The sequence below is a fragment of the Pleurodeles waltl genome, chromosome 9, assembly GCF_031143425.1.
Source record: "Pleurodeles waltl isolate 20211129_DDA chromosome 9, aPleWal1.hap1.20221129, whole genome shotgun sequence".
Classification (NCBI taxonomy): domain Eukaryota; kingdom Metazoa; phylum Chordata; class Amphibia; order Caudata; family Salamandridae; genus Pleurodeles; species Pleurodeles waltl.
In genome coordinates, this window is record NC_090448.1 from 762,690,374 (window position 1) to 762,710,608 (window position 20,235).

Sequence of the window (20,235 nt, forward strand, 5' to 3'; positions counted from 1 at the left end):
TAACAGATCTGGTCTGTTTGGTAGTTTGATGTACGGTACTACCGAGAAGTCCAACAGTGTGGTGTACCACGGTTGGCAAGCCCACGTTGGTGCTATGAGTATTAGTTTGAGTTTGTTTTGACTCAGTTTGTTGACCAGAAAGGGAATGAGCGGGAGAGGGGGAAAGGCGTAAGCAAATATCCCTGACCAGCTGATCCATAGAGCATTGCCCTTGGACTGAGGGTGTGGGTATCTGGACGCGAAGTTTTGGCATTTTGCGTTTTCTTTTGTTGCAAACAGATCTATGTTTGGTGTCCCCCAGTGGTAGAAGTGATCTTTTAGAATTTGGGGATGTATTTCCCATTCGTGAGACTGTTGGTGATCTCGACTGAGATTGTCGGCTAGCTGATTGTGAATGCCTGGTATATATTGTGCTATCAGATGAATGTTGTTGTGAATTGCCCCGTGGCGCTAGGATACACAGTTGTGACGAGTGCGTCCCCCCTTGTTTGTTTAAATAATACATTGTTGTCATATTGTCTGTCTTGACAAGGCTATGTTTGTGGTCTAGAAGGGGCTGAAAGTCTTTTAGTGCTAGAAAGACTGTTAGCAGTTCTAAATGATTTATGTGAAGTTGTTTTTGCTGATTGTCCCATTGACCTTGTATGCTGTATTTGTTGAGGTGTGCTCCCCACCCAATCATGGAGGCGTCTGTTGTGATAATGGCGTGAGGTACTGGGTCTTGAAAAGGCCGCCCTTTGTTTAAATTTACAGGGTTCCACCACTGAAGCGAAGAGTGTGTTTGGCGGTGTATCAACACTAGATCTTGGAGTTGACCCTGTGCCTGCGTCCATTGTTTTGCTAGGCACTGTTGTAAGGGCTGCATGTGTAGTCTTGCATTTGGGACAATAGCTATGCATGAGGACATCATGCCTAGTAGTTTCATCACAAACCCTATTGTTGGTTTGATTGCATGCTTGATTTTATATTTTGAGACAACTGGACTCTTTGTGGACTTGGAGTGGCAATTGCTTTTTGCGTGTTGAGTGTTGCTCCCAAGTACTGTTGTATTTGGGATGGTTGTAAATGTGATTTTTGGTAATTTATAGAAAACCCTAGTTTGTGCAGAGTATCTATTACATATTGCGTGTGATTTTGACATTGTTGTTGAGTGTTGGCTTTTATTAACCAATCGTCTAGATACGGGAATACGTGCATGTGATTTCTCCTTATATGAGCTGCTACTACGGCTAGGCATTTTGTAAATACTCTGGGGGCCATTGTTATTCCGAATAGCAACACTTTGAATTGGTAATGTTTGCCTTGTATTACAAACCTGAGGTATTTCCTGTGAGATGGATGGATGGGTATGTGAAAATACGCATCCTTTAGATCCAGTGTTGTCATGTATTCCCCTTGTTTTAGTAAAGGGACTACATCCTGTAGTGTTACCATGTGGAAATGATCTGATTTGATGAAGAGAAACAGTGTTCTGAGATCTAAAATAGGCCTTAACGTTTTGTCTTTCTTTGGGATGAGGAAATACAGGGAGTAAACCCCTGTTCCCCTCTGGTGATAAGGTACTAGTTCTATGGCTTCTTTTGCTAGTAGTGCTTGGACTTCTATTTGTAATAGGTCTAAGTGTTGTATTGACATTCTGTGCGTTCTTGGGGGAACATCTGGCGGGAATCTTGTGAACTCTATGCAGTAACCATGATGGATAATTGATAGAACTCACGTGTCTGTGGTAATGTGTGTCCAATTGTGGTGGTATTTTGTTAATTTCCCCCCCACTGGTGATGTGTGTTGGGGAAGTGTGACATTGAAGTCACTGCTTGCTACCAGAGGTCTGCTTGGTAGGCTGGAATTTCCCTCTTCCTCTTGGGAACTGTCCTCTGTAGGAACCACAAAACCCCCCCTCTCTGGTACTGAGATTGGTAAGTGGGATTTGTTTGGGAGGTGGATGGTTCTGAGGGTTGCTGTCTAAACCCTCCCCTAAATTGTGGTTTCCTAAATGTTCCCGTGTATTGAGAGGAGTAGAGCGCGCCCATGGCTTTGGCCGTGTCCGTGTCCTTCTTCATTTTTTCTATTGCGGTATCCACTTCCGGGCCGAATAGTTGATGTTGATTAAACGGCATATTCAATACCGCTAGCTGTATCTCTGGTTTAAACCCAGAACTTCGCAGCCATGCATGCCTTCTAATTGTTACTGCTGTATTTACAGTTTGTGCCGCTGTATCAGCAGAGTCTATTGCAGAGCGGATCTGGTTATTTGATATGGCCTGTCCCTCTTCGACCACTTGTTGGGCACGTTTTTGATGCTCTTTGGGGAGGTGCTGGTTGATGTCGTCCCAGTGTGCTCGGTCGTAGCAGGCAAGGAGGGCTTGTGAGTTGGCAATTCGCCACTGATTGGCTGCTTGCAATGCCACTCTTTTCCCAGCCGCGTCGAATTTACGACTTTCCTTATCAGGGGGTGGCGCATCCCCTGATGACTAATAATTAGCCCTTTTTCTTGCAGCCCCCACAACCAATGAGTCCGGAGGGAGCTGTTGTGTAATAAACACAGTGTCTGACGGGGGCGGTTTATATTTCTTCTCGACCCTTGGCGTGATTGCTCTCCCTTTCACTGGTTCTTGGAAAACCTGTTGTGCATGTTTAAGCATGCCCGGTAACATTGGCAGGCTTTGATACGATGCATGCGTGGATGCCAGAGTGTTAAACAGGAAGTTGTCTTCCACTGGTTCTGAGTGCATTGTTACATTGTGAAATGTTGCTGCTCTGGCCAGTACCTGCGTGTAGGATGTACTGTCCTCTGGCGGCGAAGGTTTTGTCGGATAACACTCTGGACTACTGTCCGAAACTGGTGGGTCGTATAGATCCCAGGGGTCCGCATTGTCTTGAGTCATCCCAGTATGTGTGGGTGACAGAGCCATTGGTGTACCCACTGGTGACAACTGTGGAGATTGAAGTGGGGACGTTTGTGGTGAGAACTGTGGGGGTGGTGATCTTTCTCTAACCACTTTGGCCTTTGGTTGCATCTCAGTCTCGTGAAAAGTGAGTTTTCTTTTGGACTTGAGCGGAGGGATAATTTGTATCTTCCCTGTATGTTTCTGGATTTCTAGCCTTTGCTGAGTTTGATCATACTCTTCTAGATCCAGTTCCTGCTCGAATCTGTGCTTTTCTTTGAGCTGTAGAGAGAGCCCCTGCGCTTCTGTGTAGAACACCTTTTTCGGCTCCGAAGACGTTTTTTTCGGTATCGAAACCCCGATGGAGATTGTTGGTTTCAGCTTCGAGTGGCTTTTTCGAGGTTTACTCGATTCGATTATTCGATGCAGACTCTTTTCGGTGCCGGTTTCTCGACCGGAGTCGGAAGTCTTCGGCACTGATTTGGCCTTTTTCAGTGCCGATGTTACTTGGTCACCGTTCTTTCTGTGGATTGAGCCATGGCCTTCCGGCAGTGGCGTCCCGAGGCCTTCTGTTTCTTGACCTGACCTTGGGTGTGGGACGGGGCAGGTGTACTCACTTTTTGTGCCGCCGTCGGTGGTCGATCCCCGTCAGATTCATCCTAGTCCGAACCCTGGATGGATATCCGCATCTCTTCTTCCTCAGCGTTGAGATGCTGCGACTGTTTCGACGCCATTTGTAACCGTCTTGCGCACCGATCTCTTAAGGTCTTCTTGGATCGAAACGCTCTGCAGGCCTCGCAAGTATCCTCTCTGTGTTCGGACGATAAACACAGGTTACAGACCCGATGCTGGTCTGTGTAAGGATACTTGGCGTGGCACTTCGGACAGAAACGGAAAGTGGTCCGGTCCATTAGTTCTTTGTCGACGGGTGTGGTCGGGCCGACCAGGCCTTGATTAAGTGCGGAAGCCCCGAAGGGCCACCGAAGCGGTCTTGTTGTCGGTGCCGATGTGATGATACTAAACCGGTCCCAAACGCAACCAATACCGACGAATTTCGATGAATTTCTAAGGTATCCCGATTCGAATTACGGAGCGAAGAGGAACACGTCCGAACCCGATGGCGGAAAGAAAACAATCTAAGATTGAGTCGACGCCCATGCGCAATGGAGCCGAAAGGGAGGAGCCACTCGGTCCCGTGACTCGAAAAGACTTCTTCGAAGAAAAACAACTTGTAACACTCCGAGCCCAACACTAGATGGCAGGATAATGCACAGCATGTGTATCTGCAGCTACACATGCCATCGAACATATAAATATATGTGTATATATATAAGTGTGGGGATATATGTGGGTATATCTATGTGGGTAAATATGTGTGAAGATCCCCATTATCCTGGAGGAGAAAATGTGGTTTCAAGGATACAATGAGATATGGCAATGATCATGGGTGCAGCACCAAGCCGGAGTAATTTATTGTGAAAATTTAGAGAAAAAACGATTCTAAATATGAAGAACCTGCAATGTATATTGCAGTAACAAAAATACTTGTTAACAAAAGGAGGCAAGTGCTGAAAATTCAGGAGGTCAAGTCCCGGAGCAAGATTCAGAACAAGGGGTTGAGAGATGACAGGTTTGTTTGGAATCAGGTTTAATGAGGAGAAACAGTGGTTTGAGGCAAATTAAGAAAATTCTTCAATGTAAAATAGGCCTCTATGCATACGTACTAAGAGCAGTGCATTTTTTGTAAGGTTACAAAGGATGTGAAAGATTTGCTATATCTTATTGCGGTGAGGTAGTCTTTGTTTTGTTGGGAGGTACTTGGTTTGTCAACTGTTTTCTTATTACAAGGCACGTATGCTGTACTGCCTGTTCAACGTGTGCAGGGTTGAGGCTGCCATTAATGTTAAGTACGTGTTTTACATTGGTAGCTGCTGACCTGATAAACTGGAGATATTACTTTTCCATCAGATAACTTATTTCTTGGACTCAAGCAAAAATCAAGCTAGTGGGTTTGACAGTTCAATGAGCTCTGAATGGCAGATGATACAGGGTACTTCAACATTCATTCAAAAGTAAGATTCTAATTGTTAGAACAGATGGGAGTGTCCCAATAAGATGAGAAGGAATGGGGACAGAACATTGTGAGAACCTAATATCAAAACCTGTATTTGTAGATGTACAAGCCATCAACTGAAGTGGCAGTAAAAAGGCACAATACAAGACTTCTTACTTATTTTTACTGGAAGGACCTTCTAGGCAAATGGAAATATTGAAGAAATAACTTTAGACCATATATAGTAAAAGAGAAAGCAACATACTTGCAATGACACTTAACTATCAAAGATTCTTAGTTTAAGCATTGAGATTATGGTTCATTTTTAATTTTCAAATGCTGACCCAAGTGACCATCAACCTCAATAAGAAGAGGCACACAAAATAACCTCAAATCATGGCATGCAAATCTAAAAATAAGGAGTGTAATAAACTGGATGCGCTGAATCTGGTGATCCTTTTGCCACAAGATTAATACAAATTCTCCTTCTCTCAACAGAACCATGCAGCATGACACAGACTTACGGGGCTGATCATATCTTTGCCCTGGCTCCCCTTGCTGTTCAGACTGCCTATTTCGGTTTGTGAGCTCGACTGAGACATGCCCTCGAAGAAAGGCCTGTAATAAAGAGGACATGGTGGTTACACTGCTACATGAGGTTCTACAAATAAATAATCATGTCAGGAAAGTGAGCAATGTAAACAATCACTACCAAAAGTATCAAGCATCTTTATCTGCAATGTTTAAGATTTCTGGATTCATGATTTGACATCTACAAACTCTTATACAATAAGACGCTTGCAGTCAAACAAGTACTTTTCAGGCAAAAACAACATTTACATATTTTAATTTACATTCTTGCTCTTCCAACCAGTCATTAACAGCTTTCCTATGGCAAGCTGGACAACAATAAACAGACTGACAACACATAACTGCTCTTTGACTAGTCCCTGGGTAGAAGGTTCAGCTACAACTTAACTGAAAGAAGACCTTGCGCCCAAGACCTCACTTGGGAAACTCTTGCGTATGTCATTGCAGTTGTTGGTAGAATTGTTCCTAGTTAGATTATCAAGAATATTGTCAATGGAATGCAATTACATTTCCAGGATTCTTCGATTTGGGTCATTTAAGAATATTATAGGGAGTCTACTTCCACTAACAAAAAATGGTGGCCACGCCACAGGTGCTCATTCTCCTTAAAGTTATACTTGAACTGCGCATCGCTGACCAGATGGTTTTCATTCTTGATGGTGGAAAATGTACAGTTGCTTCTCTTTGAAGGTAGTACTTATCCCACAATCTGTCCATTACTCTGGGGTATCAGAGTTTGGACGTTGCTGCTATACATAGTACTCACTTAAGTTTGGGTTTAGGTGTGCTTAGGATGCTTTCATTTTCCTCCATCTCTGGGCCACTGTCACTAGGATTGTACATCTCCAGGCTATCATACAACTCGTCCAGGTCCTCCTCCACCTCACGGATCTGCTCCCTGGAGACATGCTCAAGACCAAAACCAACCTAGTAGCAAAGAAAATAACATATTAAGAAACACATTTCTACAGCTGCAGCATTTTCACAACTACAATTGCCCCTGCTTCACTTTAGCAAATTCTTAATCAGTTCCTCATGCCACAGTAAAAAAAACGCGTTAAACCTGCAAATTAATGTTGGTTGCCCAGTGTGCCATCTTCTTTTTAGAACACATTCTGTTACCTTTGGTAAAGCATTATGTGGTAGGGACAGGATCTAACTGCAGATTACTTACTTCAGAATATTCCCCGGGCGTGAGCCTGGATCTGGAAACTTCTTTCCCATAGCTCATCTGCATGTCAGTAGAAAGCGTTGCGCAACACCATATCAATGTCGTCCACTGGATCCGACATCAGCTGAGTCCATATAACCTCCTCACCAATGTCAATATCTTCCATGACTATTTTCCACGCCCAAAATGTGGAGACAAATGTAGAAACTGGCTATCAAAACAGTGTGCTCTGAACAAAAGATATCCTTGCGTCAAATAATAACCAAATTCTTAATTCGAGGTGGTGATTTCTATAACAAAATCTTCTGAAACCAAAGAGAACTATGTTTGCCGGAGTGGTGGGTGGGGGAATGGAAGAGCTTTTAAGGAATCTGCAGCTAGATACTGTCACTACCAGAGAATGTGTTACCGCAGGCAAGTAACTTGTTCATCTGATAGAGACACCCAGCAGCATATTCCTTACTTTAGAATCAGATACCAAAGCATAGTAACCCGGAGGAGGGACTGCAAACTGAGACCTTCAAACAAGTCGCTAAGTATCAAAAAACTTGTCTAGAACCAGAGGAAATAAACGGACAATCATAATAATTAAGGTGAGCAATATACTTTACAACATCAAAACCTGTGAAAGGAACCACAGGTAATTCAAATCATAAGACATGGAAAACATGGGATAATCTCATCCATGTTAGTATGTCAATTGGGTTTAATAAGCGACCCAACAATATTGAGCGTCTCTAACAAGAAGAAAACCGGTCTAGTAGAAGAGAAATAGACCATGTATTCATAGGAATACACATGAGGAAACATTTTAAAAACTAAGTGCATGGAGATTGAATCACCCATGTTAAGCATTAAAAATCTGTCCATAGAACAAAGCCGGTCTAGAGCAAAGCAAAAAGACAGGGCATTCATAATAATGTAGGTGAGCCCTAACATATTTCATCACATAAGACTTGCGGGTGGAACCACATATAATGAGTAATAAACATTGAAGATGAAAAACCATGTGAACATGACCACTTGGTGTAGAGGCAAACTAATGGAATGAATATTAAACTGCTCACTCACCTAAGGGGATACAAACCCATGCATGAACACCTCCACTATACTGTAGAAATGACCACAGAAATGATATCACAAAGATAAAGAAAATACAAATTAAAAAAAAAACTTTACCCATGACTGTAGGGACAGTATTGTCAAATGCGGTAATTAATATAAATATATTTGTTCTTATATGCAGACCGAAACTGCATGTACTACCCTAATGGAACACAAAGCAGCAAAGCATGCTATTGAACAATATCTCTTACCATATAAAGGTATATCCTACCAAATCTATACTACAAGACACACAAAGAATTTGTATCTCTTGCAGAGAAAACATACAATTGCCCTCTTTACCAAGGAGTTGAAGACAACAATAGCAACCATTTGGCAAATAAGTTTACCTTTCCCCAGGAAAAGCAGCAAGGGATGATAAAACATATTCAACATATTCTCAATATTTATATTTACACCTACTGACAAAGAAATATAATACACAAATACCTATGTAGTAACAAATTATATATATATATATATTAAAGGTGACCTTGGTAGAGTGGGGGAAACCAAGGTGACTATGAGACTCTTACAAGGACCAGAAAAGTTGCAAAAAGGGAAACATTTACCAGATTCTTAAATAAAAAGAATACAACCGATTTTGTATATTCCAACTTATGACAACACTTATTAAATTGTAAACCCAACCTACAACAAGTAGTTAGGTCACAATGACAATAGTTGTACCTAGATGAGGCATGAACACCTAAATGCACAATAGATATACCTCTCCGAAAAGAAAGAAATCTTGAATGCAAACACAAAAGAGCAGAGTAATTCCTAAGAGTCACAAATATTGATATTATATACAAGAGCGAACAGAATCTACAGAGACACATCTCAATAAAGACCCATGATACCCTGACATAAGCCAGGAAAGGAAAAATTATGTTGAAAGATCATGTCATTTCAAATTTCTGCACCAAAGGGTAGAAAATGCAACAAACTATGATGGCCATCGGATATAAAACATTTAAGACCAAAACAAACAAAGTCTTAAAAGTCCCCCAGACGATAGTCTCTGATTTCCAATGCACATCAAATCTACCAAAAATAAAAAACAGATACTACCATATCATCTGTAAAATAGAACATACAAAGCAGTGTAGAACAACAGCTACCTTGTTTGACAGTTCAACAAAGACTTAAGAAAAAGACACCCTTAGTGCTGTAAAATCCTAAGAACCCTAAGGTTGCTCATTAACAATTAGAAGAAGAACGTCTTCACAACAACTCAGTTTCTTAAATAATATACTAACACACCTATGGAGTTGTTAATATTACAAGTTACCTATAAGGGATACTAGACCGTATGAATATAAGATCTCACCTTCTGCAGTGTGAGCAACTCTGCCCCTACCCGCAAATGAAGGTGTAATAGCCCACAAGCGGAGGAATCCAATATATATATATATACATATATATATATATATATATATATATATATATACATACACATACACATACACACACACACCAATATATATACATACACATACTCACTGGGTATACAAAACAGTACTACACTTAGAGTAAGATGAGTACCATGGAGGTATCAACTCTTAGCACCCACTCTTCTTCAGAGTTAAGAAACATCATTACCGTTACATCAGGTTCAAAAAGAGATAAACAGCTAAGAAGCTGTCATTTACAAGCCAGAAGTTGAGAACTTACATTTTCACACCAGGCAATAAAGAATAATAATTAGAGTAGCCTTGAAACATCAGACATGAAACCTCCTGCATAGGGTTCTGGGATAATATCTCAATACTTTATACTTAACAATTTTAGGAAAAATAACACCTGCTCAAAGCAGCAACACTCACTGGGTACCCCCATTAGGTGGAAAGAAACAAAGAAAAATTCACACAATACTGCCAAAGCATGGCTCAGCTGCCAGTACAGGAGGTATTAACTAGGCCAAAGGGTAGAGAAGAACCAAGCTAATTTGCTGTTCCACCCCTACTGTCATGAAAGCACCTTAAAGCATCATCCTGTGCACCAAATAAATGGGCACCATCAAAAGACATGTCAATTAATGTGGCCTGAATCGCCTTTGAAAATCCAGAGGTGCATAACCACACAGAGCGAAGTAATGCCATTGAAGATGTCATGGGGCGGCTTACAGAGTCAGTAGTATCCATACTGCAGTGAATGATTAGTTTAGCTGCCTGCTAACCATTTTGAATCATAGGGGCAAGAGTTCCTGATATTATGTGGAAAAGTAGGCAAGATGCTTGCCAATGAGTCCCATAATGAATATGAAAAACGTCCAAGAACGCAAGACGTATTCACAGAACAAAAGGTAGAACTCGGTGGAAAAAATATGCCTTCCACAAACATCCAGACTCCTGACTCCTGGACACTCTATTAGATGGGACATGTGGTAGAGCCTCAATGTCATGGGAGGCTAAAGCAACTGTACCACCAAACTACGGTGAGTGGGATGTCTAATTGAACAAGCTGGCTCACCCAGGGCTCCTTCGTGCCTATGATATATAGCCCAATCAACAGGGACCCTTGTATCAGGCAGAGCCAAGCCTCCAACAAAATGTAGGGTTTTCACTGTAAGGAAGCACAGGCTCAACTTGATGGACAACATCAATGAGAGGATCAGAGGATAATTCCACTGAAGGAAGTGTGAAATCAAAAATGACAGCAACCCTTCTCAGCATGTCAGCGGGAGAGGAACTCACCTCCGTACCAAGGCCAGGGGGTGAAAGTAGACCTGAGACTGGTGGAGAATCTAAACCACTAGCTGTAGCTAGGTCAGCTATCCAGCTTTCTTCTAGAAGAGGCAGCACCACATGTGAAATGTGCGGTATATCTCCCACAGCCTCTCCACCATGTCCCTCAGAAGCATAAACATGAGGGGACTCCCCAGAATATGGAGGGCAGTCATGGATAACTGACATGACTGGTGCCGTACCAAACATCGAGTGGCACCAAGAAGATAAAACGTTGACGTCAGACGGGGATGCGATGTTGATCAGCGCCACCAGCGTAGTTGCTGGAGTCGGTTGATCGGATACCAGCACCAAAGATGTCACCCCCCGAAGGGCTGCGCACCAACAATATAACGCCTTTGTCAACTGAAGCCAGAGGCCTAACTAAAGCCAAGGGCGAGCCCGCCAGCATGGACACAGTCAAGACCTCTTGCACTGCCTTGGGGCCCACAGGTGCTCCAAGGAAAGGTGATTTCCAAGAAATGGCGTGAAGGGAATTGCAGAATTTGTGCATATGGGTCATAGTGGTGCCGGGCCCAGGAAAGGGAGGGAAATGCGGCGCAGACTCCGGTCTTGACTCCTCAGCCGAGGAACAGTGAGAGGCGGAACGTGGCAAAGTCAGTAACTTTCACAACTTTGACCACTTACGTCGGGACTTACCTTGTGACTTTGATGGAGAAGGACATCTACGAGAACGACTCCTTGACCCGGGCCTGCGAATGAACTTCGGTACGAGACGGAGACAGTGATCGGCGTGAAGACTGGGACGGCTCCGACATCCGTGCCACTAAAAGCTTCAAATGGTGATCCCACAGAGCCTTCGGCTGGAGACACCCACAGGTGTTGCACTCTTCAGTGTTGCGGTGCTCTCCCAGACACCACATACAGAGAGTGGGGGGCCATAACTGACATTACAGGGACCCACGGGGCTTAAAGCCTGAAGACACGGGCAGTAAAAGCACACTGTTCCGTCAATAAAATGTTGAAGTAGGCCAAAAACGGCCTAACCAACTGTTACTGGACCCACGTTGCAAGCGCAGAAAAGAAGGAACTGACATTGGTGCAAGGGTTACATGGACTGTTCTGACATCACACCTTGTGGACGACGACATTACAGAATCGCGCAACACTCTCTACCGACACACAGACGTACTATGGGGAAAAAAAGATTCCAGATCTAGGCTCATGCATGGAGAAGATTTTAAAGAAAGGAATCTGCGGCTAGATGTCTCTATCAGAAGCAACATTCACATGCCCCTCAAACACTGTAGCAGACACATTACTGTCTTCTTACTGATTACAAATGTCATGGGTAGCCCAAACAGCTAAGGAAAGGAAGCCTACCTGACTGATTACCAGCCTTATATTTGTTCAGGTCTCAAAATAAGATAAAATGTGAAAAGTGATCCGTAAAGGTTAAACTAAAATGGTTAGTGGATGAGGAGCTAGCACTTCTTCACAGTACAGTTAATGTACAAGTGAAGTGTTCACATGAAGCTGATAAGGTAAATAAATAAAATACTTAGCTATAGTATTGAATCCCAAAACCCTCTGTAGTCTGTCACCATAGTGAATTATTTATTTAGCCTCTTGTGGTCACTACTCCTTTTAAGCAAAAAGAATCTGCCATCTCAGAACGTCTAGTCTTTTCCACACACCTTCTTTGAAATTATCATTCTCCTACCCCATCAACCAAGAAAGAAGGTTTAGGGGAAAAAAACCATTGGAAGGTTTAGGGGGAGAAATACCCCATTTTCTCAGAAAACAAATATGCAGGTAGACTTCTTCACAAAACCTTGCACAAAGCTTTATAAATACTGAGGTATGATAAAAAGAACAAATAAATGAACAATTTAAACGAAGAGTCAGTTATACTTGTCTTCCAGAACACATTTTCTTAATAGGTTCATATACTTAAATGTCCTTCAATGTCAGACTAGGACTGCAAACCAAGGCAGTACTGAAACATCTTCACTGTTGCAAAGTCACAAACTATATTGTGGTAGCACTGCTGCAGAAATCTCACATTTTCCTTCATCCAGCCAAGCCATAAAAGTTCTACTTTTCCATTGTTAATTTCCAGAAAGGACTACTTCTGGGTGTAGTAGACTGTGGTACTGCTGTCCATTTGGTAAAAGACCATTTCATTATTTACTTGCAGTAGGAAGCCCTTTCAGGTCAACCTCACTCCCAAGAAATGATATTCAAACTATATTCCTTCAGGGAGCAGTATTCTTTGATCTAGGAAGGACCTATGTCAGCCACCATCTACCCGAGAGATGGAGTAGTCAAAACTGCAAGACATTTCTAGAGTGTTTTCACAGTCCATTATATGAGTACTCCAGCAAATATTTGGTTATGCATATGAAGCACTTCAGGTCTGCCACTTGGATTTACTGAAGTTCATTTACCTCCACAAATGTATTCTACTATGTTTGCAAAGTGGAATTGACCAGCTGGTAAAAATTTGGAAATCTTAACAATCTCAATGATCTAAATGGGGCTTTAACAGCCAAATGCTCCTAGGGTGACCTTAATTTTTGCCTGGACCTGTCTTAAGATACTCTAGCTAATCTATTCTCCACTGCAATAACGGACATGGGGGTCCCTCAGAATACACAAGGTCCTACTCACACCAACGATCTACCTTTGTAGTAATTTTTACACATAATGTGAATTTATAAGTTCAAGACATTCCACCCTGGGAGAGTGGCAGGACATGATGGCCGTCAAGATGTGAATCCCTGCACCTTCTGCCAGCCCAAAAAACAAAAGGCAACAGTGACTTTATTTAGTTGCACATCCCTCCTGTTCTCTTCAAATCAAATTGGGCATATTTGTGGTGCTCAAACACTATAACACATCCGTTGCCACCGCGTGTAACCTGGAATCGGAAACCAAAACCAGATAATCATGAAACAAAAAAGAAGAATGGAGCATACCATTTGTAATAGTCACATGAATTATTACATTAGCTACACAGATGTGATAAGGGGATGAATGAAAGAAAAGAATCAATACCTGGACATGTGGGTGTATATAGTCTTGGTACTTATTATTTTTACTGATTCCAATTATAAATGTACTTATAAATATTCACATTCATGGTTTGTATAATCTCATACATTTACATAGTTTTAAACAATTTGGAAAGCAAATAACAGTTCACATAGAATTTCATTCAACAGTGGTTGCAAATCTCAGATGTTTAGTCTCTGTAGATTCTCAGCCAATGAATGTAGACTTCAGCCGATATGTGTTTCGTCCCATTCCAGGACTTTCTCAAGGCTTATTCCCGTTCCTAAGTACATCTTACTTCCAAAGAACATAACACTTATGTTTTGCTCAAAATTTGTTTTGTAAAGTTTCAATTTGGCATGATGTTTGATTCTCTATTTCCAAAATGGAGTCCCCAAGTTTCAATAGTAATATACACTGTAAGTGCTTTTCTTGTGAGTATCTGTAAAGCACCACTCGCGTGTACTTTGTACACGATGTGGGGTCTCGAGTAGAATCACAGAAACACAGATAAGCAAAAGTAAAGCACTTACAGTGTATATTACTGTTGAAACTTGGAGACTCCATTTTGGAAATACAGAATCAAAAGTAGTGCCAAATTGACTCTTTACAAAAAAAATGTTTAGCAAAACTTAAGTGTTATGTTCTTTGGGGCATCTACTGAGCAGCAAAAGCAGTGGTGCAAGAACCAGGCATCCCAGGGAAGGCGGCCGGTGTGGCATGAGTCAAGCCTGGGTCGCGTTGCAGGCTGCGGAGCACCAGATGGGAAGAGGCGTCCGCGCTTACACTAGCGGGTTGAGTGGCCCTGGTGGAGGCAGGCCTCTGGTGAGGAGGTCTGGCCGGGGGAAGCAGTTACCCCTTGGGGGTGGTGTGCAGGGTCAGTGCATTCCTGATGCTCGGCCAGCAGCAGTGAGTGTGGCCGAGTGCGGAATGGTCAGCGCTGCAGCAGCTAGCGCTGGGCCCGGCGGGACTGTAGCATCACCAGAGCCTCATAATGGGCCTGAGAAGAGACAGGCCCCCTGGACTAAGCCTGGAGAGTGGGGAGGGCCTACAATGAGATGCTGAGGCCTGCACTGCATCCTGGGAAGGCCCACTGTGCCGCGGGAGAAGAGGCACAAAGTGCAGCAGCCCCTGCGCGAGCAACCTGTAAGGAGAAGCTCGGGCCTGCTTTGCTGCACCAGCCGCATTGACATTGCTGGCGAGCAGCACTGTGCTGGAAAGCGCTGGGCCCCAGAGGATTGTGGACGCATCTGAGCCCGACGGACAGGATGAAGGAAAGGTGCCCCCAACCTCCTGGTGCCTGCTAAGCACCCGGGACATCTCACCCCCACAGGGGGAGCGGTGCTTGGTTGCAGAGTGATGGTCCAGGCTGGGGTAGCGGTTGCCCCCTACAGTGAATGCAGTGAGGCCGAAGGGCTCTTCCAACCTGGGTGGCTGGAGCCGGGGTTGGGAGGGTTGGAATAGGGCATGATAGCCCTGGGAACTGAAGGTGTGCTGTTGGAGCCCTGGACATGCAAGAGGCAGGGGCCGCAAGAGACCCTCCAGTAGTGGGCCCTGAGGAGAGGCCTGGACCCCCATTATTGACTGTTATCATACTGGTGCAGCAAAGTTGCAAAGAGGGAAAGCTTTGAGGTGGGGAGTGTCCCTGCTGTGCCTGGAGACCCAGGAGGCATGCGTGCCCGGCAGTCACTGCAGAGGCGTGATCTTGTGGAGCTGTGAGTGGCAGCACGGTGCAGAGAACCCCAGGCTAATATTTCTGGTGGGAAAGGACAGGCCCAAGGGCGGCAGCCATGAACATTATTCACCCACTATACAAACCTGCGGCAGCACTCGCAGTGGGTGGCTTGCAGGGAGGCGGCGGGGTCTGCTGCCACTTCACCAGACCCTTTCAGGTTGACATGCTGGCAGCCATACGTGAGTCACGCACTGCCATGGAACATAAGAGCGAGACAGTGTCCACTGATGTCAACTTGCTAAGGGACGACCTCCGTAAAGAAGCAGATAAATTGAACATGACGGGTGGGAAACACTGAGCTCCACAGGGAAGTGGCGGTCCTTAAGTAGCAAATGGCCAAAATGACCACAATAACCAGGGATCTGGAGGCCAAGGAGGAGGATGCAGAGGGCTATTCCTGTTGCAGTAATATTTGTATCCTAGGCTTTCCAGAGAGGGTGGATGGGGACGTCAGCAGAAGTCTGTTTGGAACAGTGGGTATGGCAGCATTTGAAACTGCAAGGTTTCTCAGTTATCTCGGTCACTGAACTAGTGCAATGGGCTCTGCCGCCAACAGGGGCTCCCCCTTGAGGTTTCATAGCAAAGATCCTGAACTATAGGAACAGGGATTGCATCGTCAGAGCTGCCTGGGAACAGGTAGTCCCTAAGTCTGAGAAACATTCAATCACCATTTTCCCCGAATACACCATGTGAGAAAGTAGCCTCTTTCTGGCATGGTTACCCCCATTTGTGGCCTGTTTGTCAGTGTGTTTTTACTGTCTCACTGGGATCCTGCTAGTCAGGACCCCAGTGCTCTTAGTTTGTGGCCTACATGTCAGTATGTTTTACTGTTTTGTCAGTATGCTTGACTGTGTCACTGGAGTCCTGCTAACCAGAACTCCAGCCCTTATGCTCTCTCTGATTCCAAATTTGTACTTACATACTGGTAACCCAGTATTCCACTCCAAATCGGCATACTGGACCCCCCTTATAAGTCCCTAGTATATGGTACCCAGGGCATTGGGATTCCAGGAGATCCTTATGGGCTGCAGCATTTCTTTTGCCACTCATAAGGAGCTCAGACAAACCCTTCTTCAGGACTGCCATTGCAGCCTGAGAGAAATAGTGTGAGCACTATTCCACAGCCATTTTCACTGCACCCAGTAACTTATAAGTCACTTATATGTCTAACCTTCAGACCCTGCACAGTACCTGTGTGTGAGGACACCCCTGCACCAGCAGAGGAGTCCTCACGTCGTCCAGGCCCATTTTCCCCGACTTTGTGAGTCCAGGGACACCATTATAAGTGTGCACTACATATAGGTCAACACATATATGTAGCTTCACAATGGTAACTCCGAATATGGTCATGTGAGGTGTCTAGGATTGAGAAAGTGTCCCCCAATCTGATTCTGGTATTGGAAAGCCAATTACATTCACCCTGGGGCTCCACCATGGACCCCCCAGTAGTGCTATATCAGTGTTCTGAAGTTTTCACTGCAGCCAAAGCTGCTGCCACCTCACAGACAGGTTTCTGACCTCTTGGGGCTTGGGCAGCTCAGTCCCGGAAGGCAGAACAGTGCTTTTCCTTTAGGAAAGGGGTGTTACACCCTCTCCCTTTGGGAATAGATGTTACAGGCATGGGAGGGGTATCCTCCCAGAGCCCCTGGAAATGCTTTGAAGAGCACATTTGGTGCCCTCCTTACATGATCCAGTCTACACTGGTTTAGGGACCCCCAGTCCCTACTCTGGCACGAAACTGGACAAATGAAAGGGGAGTGACTACTCACCTGTCCATCACCACCCCTAGGGTGGTGCCCAGAGCTCCTCCAGCGTGTCCCTGGGTTCTGCCATCTTGTTTTCAGGATGGTCAGGGGAACTCTGGGAGCATCTGAGTGGCCAGTGCCAACAGGTGACGTCAGAGACCCCTCCTGATAGGTGCTTACCTGGTTAGGAGTCCAATCCCCCTAGGGTCTCTCCTCTGGGTGTTTCTTCAGATTCGGGATTGCATGATTCCAGCAGGATTCCTCTGCAACCTCTGCTTCACCTTCTACCATCAGGTCAACCGCAGAACTGCTCCAGAAACTCTACAACTACAGCCAAGTATCCAGGAAGGCTACTGAAACTCTGTAACGTCAGCTCCTGCCAGCAACTGCAACAGTTTCCAGGTCATGCACGCTCCCAGGACTGACTGTCTTCATCCTGTACCAGAAGGACCGAAGGAATCTCCTGTGGAGTGACGGAGTCACCTCACTGCTTCAGCAGGCACCTATCGGCAGCGACAACCAGTACTCTGGGTCCCCTCTCCTGACGACGAGCATAGATCCTGGAACACAGGTAGTGGACCGAAGTGACCCAGACTGCCCAAAGGTCCAACTGTCCAAATTTAATGGAGGTAAGAGCTTGCCTCCCCGAGCCAGACAGTACCCCTTGTGCACAGCATGTTTTGCAGCTCCTAGGGCTTCTGTGCACTTCTCCAAGGAATCCTTGGTGCACAGCATAGCCCAGGTCCCCAGAACTCTATCCTGCGACGCTCAGCTCCCTGAGATGTTCTCCGGTGGTGTGGGATCCCTTTCTGTAGTGCTGTGACAACCACAATTTGCAATTCCTTTGTCCCCCTGTCCTGGGACCCTGTGGGACTGCCTGGTCTTCTGAGGGCTCTCTAAAGTGCTGAGGGCCCCTTCTTTCTCCTCAGTCCGAGTTGGGACCCCCAGGTCCCTCCTGGGTCATGGTAGCACCTTTTCCTGCCAAACGTGTCTTTTGTGTAAACCAAGGCTTGTTGGCGGAATCCAGCGACTAAAACCAGCCTGCATTCTTCTACTCGATGTGGGAGATCTCTTGCACCAAGAAGGAACCCGCAGCTCTCTTCTTTGGTGCATCTCCAACTTTTTTCTTCTAACCGGATAATCCACTTTTGCAACTTCATCTAGGTTAGCAGGGGCTCCTGTTACTCCTGGACTCTTCAGCTGTTCTTGGACTTGATCTCCTCTCTCCACAGGTCTCTAGGCCCAGTAATCCATCGTTGGTGCCTTGCAGTCTCGCTTGGTTTTTACATAATTCTTTATCACAACTTCGTGTGTTCTGAGGAAACTTGCTGTACTTTGCTCCTGCCTTCCTAGGCTCTAGGGTGGGGTACCTTACTTACCTTTTGTGTTTTCTTACACTCCCAGCAGCCCTCTACACACTGCTCTTGCCTGGGTGGGGAAACCCACATTTGCATGCCATTATTTTAGTATATGGTTTGTGTTCCCCCCTAGGTCCATTGTATCCTATGGTGATTTTCACTATTTGCACTATTTTATGAATGTTTACTTAAACGATTTTGGTTACTAGTGTATATTTTGTGTATAATACTTACCTCCAAAGGGAGTATAGGCTCTAAGATATTTTTGTCCTTGTGTCACTAAAATAAAGCTCTGGGACTGGTTGGAAGTGTGGGACAAGGTCCCTGTTCAAAGCGTGGGCACTGGGGGGGGGTGGGGGGGCACCCAGGGACACAATCAGAGTGGGGTAATTAGAGGGGCAGCTTCAGAAGGGACAGAACTCAGGGCTCTTCCTCAAATATGCTGAGGGTCACGATCCAGGAAGATGGTACAATACAAGTGGCAGGGTCAGGAGTATTGCAGGCGACTGAACTGGGTCAGAAGTTATTCACGATGGAGGTCCTGATTTCCGACACTCAGTCTATGCACATCAGTGTAATTCCAGACAGGGATATAGGGTAGAACGATCCTGCACAACTGTTTTGTGGTCTGTCTAGAAGGGGCTGCAGCATGGTGATCATCTGATAGACATACAGGCGGAACTTCAGTTCCTTAGTCTAATAAGGACTAGGCTGTGCTGGCTGGGGGAAGGGGAGGGAGGTACTATCCTGGTTGGATAGATTGGGTACTTATGTGTGGTCCTCGCACATGTGAGGCGGGGTTACATAGTGAAATGTTTTTGCTATGTTTACTGGGTGGGGAGGTTGTTTTTTGTTATTAGTTCTGGTGGTTTTGGTCATTATTATTATTAATATTATTATTAAGAATACCACGGTCTGATTGTAGCACATGGCGCTACAGGAAAGCATGCAGCTTTTAGATGAAGTACATGTATGAGTGGGGGACTTGAAATTTTGACCTGGAATGTCTGAGGACTGGGTACATACATCAAAAGACACAGAGTTGTGTGCTTCTTGAAGGGCCATGGCAAGCCCATAGCTTACAACGCATCTAAGTGAAGAGGATGCCGAGAGGGAGCGGAAGAAATGGAAGCAGCTGGTGTTCCACGCATCTTATTCTACTTATGCTAGAGAGGTGTTAAAATGGGTGGCTCCAGGGACCCTCTTTGGGCTTACATATGCAGAGGCGGCTGTTGAGGGGAGATACGTGGTGCTGCAGGTAAAGCTGGATGGGAGGCCTAGTTCCCTGATTAATTTTACGCCTCCAATGTGGACAATACCCAATTCTATTTATAAGCTTCAGGAAGCAATAGGGGTGGGGCTAGAAGGTCCAATGTTGCCGTTAGGGGATTATATTTGTGTCCTGGATGGAGGAGAGGTGGTGGGGGAGAATTCCCCATTGAATTTTATCACGTGTGCCCAGCGTTGCTCACTCAGAAATTGTTTGAGGAGTTCGTGGAGGCGGAAGAGATGGGACAGCTTCTGCCTAGTTTGTGACAAGGGCCCATCTGCAGGATGTCCAAGCCAGGGGGCTTATGCTTCAACCCTGCTGCGCATTGTCAGTTGAAAATGATAAATTCAAGAGTCTGTGTAAATTGTTGGCCAACCTGTTTACATCCTGCAATGAGTGGACTGGTCCACCTGGATCAATGTGGCTTCCTGCCTGGACGGAGTATGACCTGAAATTTGTGCCATCTAACGCACATCCTGCAGGAGGTGGGGGAGCCTGGGGGAAGATGGCTTTGACCCCCATAGATTTTTAAAAAGCTTTCGGCACTGTGGATTGGGTGTAGCTCTTGGGGGTTAT

The 20,235-nt window shown here is 45.0% G+C and overlaps 1 protein-coding gene across 3 annotated transcripts in view; it reads right to left on the reverse strand.

Moving 5' to 3' along the window:
- The window catches only part of PACS1 (phosphofurin acidic cluster sorting protein 1), a 1,571,500-nt gene that overhangs the window by 825,243 nt on the left and 726,022 nt on the right, over positions 1 to 20,235 (reverse strand). For all 3 annotated transcript variants that reach the window (XM_069207928.1, XM_069207930.1, XM_069207929.1), the window contains 2 exons: positions 6,296 to 6,456; positions 5,463 to 5,556 (listed from right to left, as the gene is read on the reverse strand). In XM_069207928.1, coding sequence (XP_069064029.1) covers positions 5,463 to 5,556; positions 6,296 to 6,456 — 255 coding nt within the window. The remainder of the gene's footprint in view (positions 1 to 5,462; positions 5,557 to 6,295; positions 6,457 to 20,235) is intronic.